This window comes from Crocodylus porosus, unplaced genomic scaffold, assembly GCF_001723895.1.
Source record: "Crocodylus porosus isolate Cpor-Errol unplaced genomic scaffold, CroPor_comp1, whole genome shotgun sequence".
In the NCBI taxonomy this organism is placed as follows: Eukaryota; Metazoa; Chordata; order Crocodylia; family Crocodylidae; genus Crocodylus; species Crocodylus porosus.
Genome location: NW_017728886.1, coordinates 256,756,615 through 256,768,631, shown reverse-complemented (window position 1 = coordinate 256,768,631; position 12,017 = coordinate 256,756,615). Strand labels below are relative to the sequence as shown.

At 44.4% G+C, this 12,017-nt stretch overlaps 1 protein-coding gene across 1 annotated transcript in view; it reads left to right on the top strand.

Moving 5' to 3' along the window:
• Positions 1 to 12,017, top strand: part of ADCY8 (adenylate cyclase 8) — a 190,180-nt gene that overhangs the window by 67,976 nt on the left and 110,187 nt on the right. The window contains exon 3 of the mRNA XM_019552871.1: positions 11,397 to 11,527. Coding sequence (XP_019408416.1) covers positions 11,397 to 11,527 — 131 coding nt within the window. The remainder of the gene's footprint in view (positions 1 to 11,396; positions 11,528 to 12,017) is intronic.

The window sequence follows — 12,017 nt, the reverse complement described above, 5'->3', positions numbered from 1 at the left end:
CATCCGCCCCAGCCTCACAGCATTGACGAGCCCCTGCTACCTAGAGGTATGTAGAAAAAACATTTAAAGCTGTGTCTATGTCCGAATCTCCGAATCTTTCCGAATTGATTTGGAGGGTTCTGATTCAATTCAGAGTGATTATAGGGATTAAACAGTCCTCTGATTCGATTTGGATTCAGAGATTCAGCCACCAAATGGGGCTGAATCTTCGCCGAATCGAATCAGGGACCAAAGCTTCTTACAGCCCTACTATCTATCTTTTTGTCTTTCTGTCTATATCACCTGTCAGGAAAATCTGTCAGCCTGAGGAAAACCTCCCATGCACAGTTTCAAAAGCCTTGTAGTTTGTGACATTTAAGATTGGAGAAAACAGCTGGACATGTACAAAAGGGAGGATTCCTGAACACTGGAAAACATCCGTTTTTTCAGATGGATTGGGCTGTAGCACCTATCCAGTCTTTCTCACCTCTGTATACAGTCCTGTAATCTCAGGCTGCAGAACATGTCCAGACAGGGCAGATAGGATCTGCACATCGAACGATAATCCCAGACAGCGGCTCATAGATTTGGAAGCTGATATCTGACGCCGTAAGAAATTAGAAGGCGCCGGCTGCAGAATAAACAGTACCCAAACTTTATTTTATGCTGCAGCAAATGATACTATTTAAGGATCAGACAGACCATTCAAATGTAGTGATTATTTGAAACAGTAAAGAAAATAAAATGAAAAAAAAAGAAAAGTCTAAATGAATAGAGAATACAAATAATGCAGGGTAATTACACAAGAATTCAGTGACAGCCAGTTTGAAGCAAGGTCAAGGATTATTGTAAGAGATAAAATTCAGAAAGGATCTTTCAGTTTAGAATATTCATTGAATTTGTACCAGACAGCTCCTGCCCCCAGGCAGAGAAAATCAAATGCATGATTAGAATACAATATACTAGCTTTCTGTGCCAAAAGAGGAATTTTAAATGCTATGGAGTCTGGAAGATCAGTTTTGGACTGGGACTCTATATTTTTTTGGACAAATGAGTTTTACTAAGCCACAGCTATAGTGTCAGGAGGCTAATATGTCAGAAGACAACATTACATATGTATTTCTGCTTGAGGGATTTCTTCCATTGTCACCCACATACTTTTCTAGTTTCTTTTCTCCTCTAAAACAATCAAATAAAGACTTAAATAAGAATTGATTGCAAGAATTGATAGCAATGCATAAACATAATCAGAACATGTATGTCAACTTTGTCTTACAAAACAGTAAATATCTTGAATGGACTGTGGCAGTTCTGGAAAGCAAGTAATAGCAAACACATTTCACCTCAGTAAACCAGTATGGGTGTAAATGCACTGTATAGCCCATGCTTTGTACGCTGTGTCACTTTGTACCCCTCTAGTATCTGAACATCAGAGAGGTTTACACATGCTTTACCGCCTTCAAGCAAAGAAAACTGATTTTTTTTAATTTAGGGCCATGTTTTTAGGTCTGGAGGTTCTGGGTTGGCTATACACACTCCAAACAGGAGCGTCTTAAAAATAGAAGCCCATCTGGAGCTCCAGTCTGGGACTTCTGGATCTAAATGCAGGATCTGAAAGGCCCCAGCATGTTAACTGAAAGGCTGTAGTCAACTCACAGATCACTATGCAGTCCATCTCTAAAGAGGGAGAAAGTCACACTGAGCACACATTACCTACAATCATTATTGCAGCAAAACAAAACACCGGCATGCATCTACCAATGCATCTCAAACACGACTAAGGATGTCATCCTCCTGCTCTACTCAGCCTTGGTTAGGCCACAGCTGGAGTACTGCATCCAGTGCTGGGCACCGCACTTCAGGAAGGATGTGGAGAAGCTCAAGAGAGCCCAAAGGAGAGCTATGCGTACGGTTAGAGGTGTGGAGAGCAGCCGACATGATGAGAGCCTGAGAGACATGGGTCTGTTCAGCCTGGGGAAGAGAAGACTCAGAGGGGACTTGGTGGCAGCCTAAAAGTATATAAGGGGCACATACCAGGGACTGGGAGAACATCTGTTCACCGGGGCTTCCCAGGGGAAGACTAGGACTAACAGTCATAAATTGCTAGACAGCCACTTTGGATTAGACATAAGAAAAAACTTCTTTACAACTTGAGTATCTAGGTTCTGGAATAGACTCCCCCCAGACGTGGTGCAAGCACCTACTCTGGGTATCTTCAAAAAACCTCTGGACGCTCACCTTGCTGGGGTCATCTGACCCCAGCAGTCTTTGCTGCCCAGGCACAGGGGGGCTGGATCTGATAGAGGTCCCTTCCAGCCCCTAACATCAATGAATCTATGTATTGATTACCTGTCACTTTAGCATACAAAGAAGTAGCATTCTTTATTTAAAAGCACACCGCACAGATGTTAGCAAAGATCTCCTTCAACAGCAGGGGGTTCTGCACTCCGTTTCCTATCGTGTTACCAGGTGAGATCAGTGTGTGTAGGTGGTCAAAATGAAATCTCCGGTATAAAATGGACAAACGTTAAGCAAATAGGAGTCCCCAGTTGTAGAAGGAGACTTCTAGTTACAGGGTTATCCACACCCCAGTTACAAACAGGAGACCTGTGAGCAAGCTCTGGGAGACTATGTTGCTCTATAACAAAATGAAAAATACCTTCTTTGAAGCACGTTGAAGATATAATGCTAAACATCAAGTTCTGTCAGGGTTTCATAATTGAGCGCTAACTATTTGAACCTATAAGCTGTTCTTTTTTATCCTCTCCAAAACAAAGAGAAAACAGGGTGGAAAAGTCCTTGTAATGCCCTCCTCCAGTATCATTTACTACTTCATGCTGTTCTGTTGTCCATTACCTAGGAAACTATTGGATAAAAAGTTTCCCTAGATGGAAAAAAAATGTAGGAGAAACAATAGCCTTTTCTATAGAGCCTTTTCTTTTGAAACAGCCACAGAGATGCAAAAATACAAGATTACCCGGCATGCCTCTGGCAAACACTAGGTGCTTTGAAAAAGGCCGTAAACTTCCAGATTCCCAAAGCAAGTATCCAAAGAGAAAGTTTAACAAGACGGTCTGAAAACACCCATGTGACTTAGCCTCGTTTTTCTTGAAAAATACCAAGTACTGAAATGTAACATGAAGCCAAGTACAGAATAAAGGGAAATGGTTACTGGCAGAATCCAAATAAAGGAGAGCTGATGTATCTCATAATCGTATATTGCAGCAGCAAGTAATAAAAACTAACAGACAACCTCATAACCCCCAAAATCTGAACACATTAGATATTGCTTTTCCTAACATTTTCTGTTAATTACTTACTATTGTCTTCATAATGCAGTACAAAGAAGTGCTGCAAATAGACCATCCATTGTGCAATAAGTAGGAGTGTGGGAATTTCAGTTCAGAGCCCCTAATCATAATGGAAGGTGATTATTCCCTTTTTGCATAATGGTATTTTGACAATTAAATTTAGAGTGAAAATAATTACTTTTCTTTCAAAAATGATTTTTTTTTGTTTTCAAATTGTAAAATTGGCTAATGCACTTTGGAAAAGTTAAGAATATTATTCTGAATGCACTTTTCCTTATTCTGTTGATCTAGCAGCTTATGTTAAGTAAGCCTACATGATATTCATTATCTACTTTTGATTAAGGTTTGCTGGTCATGGTAAACCTGGGTTTAAAATAAAGATTGCAAGTGTGAATTCATTCCTTCAGAGCAGGGGTAGGCAACCCTTTTTGGGCAGAGTGCCAAAAAAATCACAGTGTCTACCTTTGAAGGTGCTGGATTGTCAACATGCCGGAGCCCGGAGCAGGTGTTTGCAGCCTCCCGGCTGCAGCCGGCCCGTGGAGCCTGGTCTGCTTGCAGCAGGCCTTGCAGCCTCCCAGCCGCCTGCTGGGAGCAGCCTGGGCTTCATGGCTGGCAGCAGCTGCTTAGTGCCCGGGCTGGCGGTGGTGTGCCAAGCAAAACGGCCTTGCGTGCCGTGCTCAGCACACGTGCCGGGGGTTGCTGACCCCTGCTCTAGACTCTCATCTGCATTCTGCATTCTTCTGGAAGTCACAGATATTCATAGAATCATAAAAAATTAGGGCTGGGCCTCAGCAGGTCATCTAGTTCAACGCCCTGCTCAAAGCAGGACTATCACCAGCTAGATCATCCCAGCCAAGGATTTGTCAAGTCAGGCCTTAAAAACCTCCAAGGATGGAGATCCTACCGCCTCTCTGGGTAACTTGGTCTAGCACTTCACCACCCTCCTAGTGAGAGAGTTTTTCCCAATATCAACCTAAACTTCCCTTGCTGCAACTTGAGACCATTGTTCCTTGTACTATCATCCACTACCACTGATGGCTAGCTCCTGATATTGGGGATGTGGGTGGGAGAAGAAGGGCAAAGTTTGATGTGAGTTGGCAATGGAGAGGGAAGCTTCTCAGAGAGTCCGTAGGCACCACAAACCACACGTGCCTGCACGTCTGGGTTCAACCACTTTATGCTGGAGTAAGTTGTTATGCCCAGGCTAGGACTTGTTTTCCCTTGAGCAAATATACCCTGAATCTGTCCAAATTTCCTAACTTTATGGTAGCTTTTCTTTGCATTGTCTCTAGTTCATCATCAGGTCCTCTACTAACAGGGAATGTAACAGTGCTAACTGATGCACAATTCCCTTAGCTCCTACTCAGGACATTTTACTCTTAGGACTTTTCCTGAGCCAAGAACAGCCTGAAAACTCATTTGATGTATATCTCTCAGAGTCTGAAAGTGCTCCAAAGGGAAGACTGAGTAGAAATGTGATTAGAAAGAAGGAAAATAAACTTTCACTACTTCTCTTATAATAATAATGGGGAGAGTTGTTTTAGTGGCAGATTACAGAGAAATGCAGGAAGATTCAAGAGTCTTCTGTTCCTGGATCTGTCACTGGTATGCTGCACATAACTTCTGAACAACTATATAATTCTTCTGTGCCTCTGTTTCCTCCCCATTAAAACTGAAAAAATTATCCTTGTTATAAGTATTCACAGAGGAACTCTGGAAAGTGATGTTTGGAAAGCACACTGGTGTCTTTATATGAAGGAAACTATGTTCAGACAGTCAGAACCTTGGACCTCTGAGGATTTCCTTACACTTCTGGGTTGGTGCAAAGAGATCTTAAAGCTGTATTGAAGGCACAGCACCATATTCCCAGGAAAAATAAAGCCCTAGCATGGGGATCATGTCAAGATCAGCTGAAGGAAAAAAAAGGATGGACATAATACACTTTGCATGCCGTCGATCTCTGAGAAGCAATCCATACTGAGTATGAATTAGAACAGTCCTTGGCTGTTCTTGCTTGCCAAAGTGAACTGGATCAGCACCCCCTGCCCATCTTCTTGAGTGAAGGCCTAAAAGCGACTAGAAACCAAGTTGGCTTCTACCCCTCAATGTGAGCTCAGCACAGCTGAGAGAGATGTTCACGGGCACAGCATTTAAACTATTGGCTTCTGGAATATTTTGCCTACTTTCTATATGCAGCAGTATTGTTTCTGTGTTAAAATGTTTGTCCCTTGCATGGCATTCAGTGCAGCACACTGCTCCCAGAATGTGTGCTGCATAGAAGAATCACGCTGGGACCTTGACAAGATCTCGGCATGTGTTAGGGCATTAATAGCTGTGAACTACAATGGAGGCATACTAATTAGCCTCTCTGTTTATATGGATCATTGCCAGATTTTTTACCTGTCGCAAAGAAAATATCATTTATCTTAATAAGTAGCATGAAGCTTAAGGTATCAGATGTGCTGGGCTCATTTTTCTTGGTTTCCTGAACATGTGTCAAGTAAATCATCTTTTATTTTAAATACATGTTTTGGATCCATTGTGTGATGACTTCCTCAAACAAACCTTATCAATGCTTCTTGGCATGACAGAAAATATATGCTCTTTCTTCGGCCATGTGTTTATGAGGAAATGTCATTTTTTTTGTTTGTTCTTTTCATAGCTTTAATAAGTAATTCGTTAATAAACTGTGCTTCTGTTTGATTTCTTTCTTTTCATTTCCCTTAGCATTTATATTCCTAGTGTCCTTCTGTTAGGATAAGGTAGAAAATAAAATGCATCATTTTATAATGAAAAGATATTTGAAATATAAAGCAAGTATCATTAGTGGAACTTAGCATAGGGCTGCATGAAAGGTGTAGAATTTAGTTAGAAAGGTGTCTTTATTATATAGATGTACGTAGTAGTGTGTGTTAGCAGTCAGAGAATGCATGACAATGGCAACAGATTGTTAACTTGTGTTGAAGGAATTAAAATACCGAGAACATTTTTGTTTTCCTTACTGTTGTTGACTTGATCAGCTGATGAACCCACATGGGCCATCGCAAAAGGCCATAAGACATGGTGTTGACAATGGCTGGCTCACTGGAGCTGTCACTACGTAGGTGTGGTGTGAAGCTGGGTGCTCGAACTGATTCTAGCCTATTTTTGTAGGCTTGTCCCTTTGCAATGTGAGAGGAGGACTCACAACTGTAGACTTCCGCCTCCATATGGATCAGAGTTTCCTATTTCCTTTCACCAAGGTGATGGGGAGGTGGCCAGTCAGGATGTCTGTCAGATCACTGGCAGGTATTATCAGCTACATAGCACTGTCTCCTCTTGCTGGTTTGTCACTATGCCCTCAAAGCTTCTTGTTCCAGGAAGTTTAACTAAGCCTGATAGAAGCTGACTTGAATGGAGACCAAATGGAAGAAGAGGCACTGGACTCTGATCTTATTTGAGTTAGAACTGTATGCAGGCCAGGCTTAAAGCTGAGCTTATTTGTTCACATTCATTCTGGCAGGCATACAATAATATAGTAATAATGTGAGTTATAGAACATATAACCTACCTCATCTGAAGCTGCTGTCTCAAACATGCTACATGTTTTTACTGTAGCTGAGAACTGTTTACTAACTAGCAAGTCTCTGAGAATTCACAAAAAGTGAGCGTGAGATGTATGTTTTCCTTAATGTTGTTTTTTTTAATTGTTGCATGTAGAGATGCTAGCATCTGTCTAAAATATGGGCCCCCTAGTACCTTTACCATAATATCTGAGTGCTTCACAACGCCCTTGTTAAGATAGGAAGGTGCTTATTACCCTGATGGAAATCAGAGGCACAGAAAGCATATGTAACTTAGGCTCTCACCAGGAGTATATGGCAAGGCAAAAATTGGACCCAGGCTGGCCAGAGCCTGAACCAGTGGCATGTTCTTCCTTCTTGCTACAACCTCAGGTGCTCACTGTAACACAACCGACTTTCAAAGGAAAGCCAATGTGCACATTGAAAAAGAAGCCTATGTATCCAAATGCATAAGGCTCCAAGGTTTTAAGAGAGCATAAACATCCTGAGTCAAATATTGCTCTCATTTAGAAGCCCTATAACTTCCAGTTTAAGAGGGGCATTTAACTTCTTGACTGACTAGTCTGGGAATGGGACTCTGTCTTCCTGCAGTTACCCAGGATTCCCATTGGGAGAAAGCATTCACCACGGAGCTGATGAAAAGAAAGCATGTGCACATCCTTCCCTGTTCAGTGTGGATCCATACTCTCACTGGCCTCCTCATTGCCCCATGCCAGTCCCACAGATACCCTTCCTCTGTATCTAAGTTGGTAGGAATGGTGCTGTCGAAGCAGATGCCTCACTTTGGGGAGTCAGTTTTGGCAATCCCCCTGCAAGCAGTTTTCTGTAGTATAATCTGGCCCTAAATAATTTCCGGCTACATAGCCAGGCAGCCATTGCAAACTGTTTAAAAACTGAAAAACTGCCCTGTGTCAGTTTACTCTGTGGTTATTCCACAGATGGGCATGCTGAATGCCATCTTCCACCTCATTACCACCTCCAACAGCTGTCTGATTGCAACATCACACTGAGATTCCCAAGCCTCATCTCAGTTCATCTCATTCCACAGTCATCCGCTGCAGTTTGCCAACATGCAGCCTAAAGAATTGGTATCTTCCTTTTCAGCTCATGCCTTTATGATCCTTTGAAGTAGCATTTCCCAAACCTTGTAGGGTTTATGCCCCACTGTATTAAAGTTGGGCACTCTCGTGCTTCCTTTCTTCAGCTGTCACTTCCCACCACTGCTGAATCACCTCGCCACCAGTTGCCACCAGTTCTCCTCACTGGCAGCAAGTGGAGGTGGGGGAAGCAACAGAAGCTGAAGTTGGGGGCAGCATGAGGGTGGCTGATGTAGGAAGGTGCCAACTGTTGTGATTTATAGGCTCATAGGAAAGCATGGCTGGAAGGGACCTCATGAGATCATCTAGTCCAACCTGCTGCTCGAGGCAGGATTATCCCTGACTAAACCATCCTGGCCAAGTGTCTGTTTCATCTTCTCTTGAAAATTTCTGGGGGTGAAGTTTCCACAACATCTTCAGGCAGCCTGTTCCAGTGCTTTACCACCCTCATAGTCAGAAAGGCCCTCCTAGTGTCCAACCTCAATTATCTCTCCTGCAGCTTGAAGCCATTGCTCCTACCCCTTTCCCCTACAGCAGGGCTGGGCAATGATTTCGGCTGGAGAGCTGCGTAATGAGTTTTGGTGAGTCCTCAAGGGCTGCATGGGTAGCCCCTCCCCTTGACAATTGCCCCACCCATCTTGGGACCGGACATCCTGTCCCTAGCCCCTGACCTTTGCCACCAAAAGTCCCTCCCCTTGCCCCCAGAAATGCTCCTTTTGGGAGGGGGGGGGTTGCCCTCATAGAACCAGAAAAAAAAAAAAACGAACCATACACTAAAAGTCAAACACCTACTATAACATATTTTAGTTTTATTACAAAAAATATTTTGTCATGATCTATGTTTGTGTACTGTATATAGAGTAGATTGCATAATAACTCAGAAATAAACTCTTAGTCTTGTGTATTGTGGGGGTGTGGTGTGTGTGTGTATGTGTGGTGGGGTGTGTGTGTGGGAGGAGTGAGTGTATGGTGGTGTATGTGTAAGGTGGGGCATAGGATATGTTGGAGGGCTGGGTGTATGTGGAGGGTTGTGGCGGTAGGGTGTGGGTATGTGGCATTTGTGGGGTGTGAAGGAGAGTGGGAGTGGGGTGGGGACCTTCCCCACAGTGCCCGCCATGGGGGGAGTTTGGGGCAGTGGTGCCTGGCTCTGGCCAGCACTGCACATCGCAGCGAGGAGCGCAGCCCCACCACCAGGCCGTCTGTCTCCCTGGTGCTCCCCACACTGGCGTGGCACTGGAGGGAAGCCTCATACATTGGAGCCGGCTGCCAGCCCCAGCCAGCTCCAGTGCATGCAACTTCCCTTCAGTGCCTGGCGAGTGCAGGGAATGCCAGCAATACAGCTGGCCCATCAGGGAGCTGTGCTCTTGGCAGAGATCTGCAGCGCTGGCCAGAGCCAGGCGCCAACGCAGCAAGAGTGCCTGGAGCACCCCTACTTGCTGCTGCCACCACTTGGTGCTAGGGCTGGGTGCCATGAGGGGAGCATGGGGGAGTCCCCAGGCCCCCCACCCTCCCTCACACCCACTCCCTGCCCAGCCGAACTGCGCACTGCCACTGTCCCCCTGGACACAGGCTCTGCAGTGCTGCCAGCCTTAGCCCCATGCTCCACGCTCCTGCCTGGTTGCAGCATGGCCCTGACCTGCGCCACTTCCCTGCCCAGTGCTAGCAGGGTGCCAGGGAAGCCTGCAGCAGGTGCAGCAGCAACCCCACTAGGAAGCTGCTGCTGGCCCAGCTGAGCCCTTCCACCCACGAGAATGGGAGCAAGTTCAATAGGGTATGTTGGAGGCAGGTGTACATGTGGACGCCTCGCTCCCACCTTTGTGGGTGGAACGACTGGGCAGGGTACGATTCATTGGTGGGCAGGCACTGCCAGCAGGATGAAAGTGCCTGGCAGGCTAGATACGGCCCATGGGCTGTATTTTGCCTGCCTCTGCCCTATAGCCACAGAGAGAAGGTTGTCTCCATACGCTCTATACTTCAGGTATTTGAAGACTGTTATCAAATCTTCCCTTAATCTTTTCTTCTCCAAACTAAATAACCCTAGCTTTTGCAGACTTTCCTCATAAGTCATACTTCCCAGGCATCTAATCATTTTTGTTGCTCTCAGCTAGACTCTTTTCAATCTGTCCTGGACTCCAGGTGGGGCCTCACCAGTGCTAAGAGGAGAGGCACAATCACTTCTTTTGATTTGCAAGTGACACTCCCGTTAAAGCAGCCCAGGATGCTCTTGTATTTTTTTGCAACAAGAGTACACTGTTGGTTCATATTCTGCTTATGGTCCACCATGACTCCCCAGTCCTTCTCTGCAATACTGCCAATTAGGCAGTCATTATCCAATCCGTATTCGTGCATACTTGAGGAAGGTTCCTGGGATGGGGGGCGGGGGGAGTCACAGGCATGTATTTTCAAAAACACTGCTGTGAAGCAAAAGCTGGTTAATCAGCTAGACCTCTGCTAGGTTCTTTTTTAAAGGTATGGTGGGATAGGATCTGTCAAGGAAGATGCTGGAGACGGTGAGGAGCTGCACTGACCCCATAGGAGCCCAAGTCAGCTCACATCCTGTAATGTTCCTGTGCTTCCCCTTACGGTTTCATAGATCCCTGCATCTTTTTAAATGTGCTGTAAGAGTGTTAAAAAACCCCTGTTTTCCCTTTTCCTTTGCAGCAGATATAAGCCTGCTAACTTTGGGTAAGTGTGTAGTAAATGCTATCAATTCATAACCAGGCAGATTAATCAAATTCTCTGTCAACTTTAATGAAGACTTCGGAGTCCAAGTTGGGCAAAACTGGTGGGTTTTAAAGAGGAAGAACATTTGCTGACAATACAAGGCTTCTGCAGGCACCCTAAGAGCAGACTTTAGGCTGAATGTGCTGTGATTTATAGTTAAAGTCAGAGGCTCCTATGCAAATCATTGTTGTTCTGTTGAAGCTTGTGTATGATTTACTGCAACTCAGAACCACCCCCCACAAAATGACACAAGTAGGCATTTTATTCTATAAGATTTTATATTTAACTACTGCTATCAGGTCTAATTTTGGCAAAAACCCATTCTCCTTACACTTACGAGTTGTCCCATTCTCTGTGAACTGGATTGAGGCCTTTCTGTGTATTTGGTAATAGGTAAGAGAAACACTGGGCCTGGATGGTTTCGACAGGGGGTAATCTGTTCTTGAATAGGAGGTTCAACTCAATGTCCTCCCAAGGTCCTTTCCAGCCCTGTTTTTCTATGACTCTCTGCCACTAAATTTATGAATATTGCACATATGAGTTTTCTTTGTACAATTTTAGATAATCAAAAGAAAGAAATGTTGGGAATCTAATCTCGCAACACTACTGTTGGCCCATATGGGGAATGACCGTGTCTCAAATGCAAAGTTCTGTCAGATATTTTTCTTGAAGGATTCATGCAAACTTAATCTGATAGACCTATCCCCTCTGCTTTCTTTCAGGAACGCCTGGTGCTCTCAGTATTACCTCGATTTGTAGTACTAGAAATGATTAATGATATGACCAATGTAGAAGACGAGCACTTGCAACATCAGTTCCATAAGATCTATATTCACCGCTATGAGAATGTGAGGTGAGTGGGACACTTAGGATTAATTTTGAATATTTTAACTTGTATTCTCTATCAGTTATTGGGGGGGGGGGCTGTTACTGCTTCTTGACCAGTTCATTAATCAATGAAGCTGTATTTTGAGGGTTGGAAAAGGTGAACACTTCAAAGCATTCTCTGATTTAGAAAATAACTTGATGCCTGTTCTACTGCAACAGCCCTTACAAGTGAGTGATGCAACAAAAGGAAGTGTTGGTGGGTTTATTAATAAATGGCATTAGCGTTCTAACTGATCTCCTACAGAATCAGCTTCTCAACATAGGGAATGGCAACCTCTCTCAGCAAGTGGGTGGGGAGTTCATCATGCCCTCCCTGGGAGTTCATCATGCCCTTTCATCATGCCCTTTCTCTGGGAATTCATCATGCCCTTTCTCTCCTTTGGGTATGTCTAAGCCAGTCCTTAGCCACTCTTGCGACTGCCGCCAGAAATAGACCCCTGCTTCTGGTCCATGTG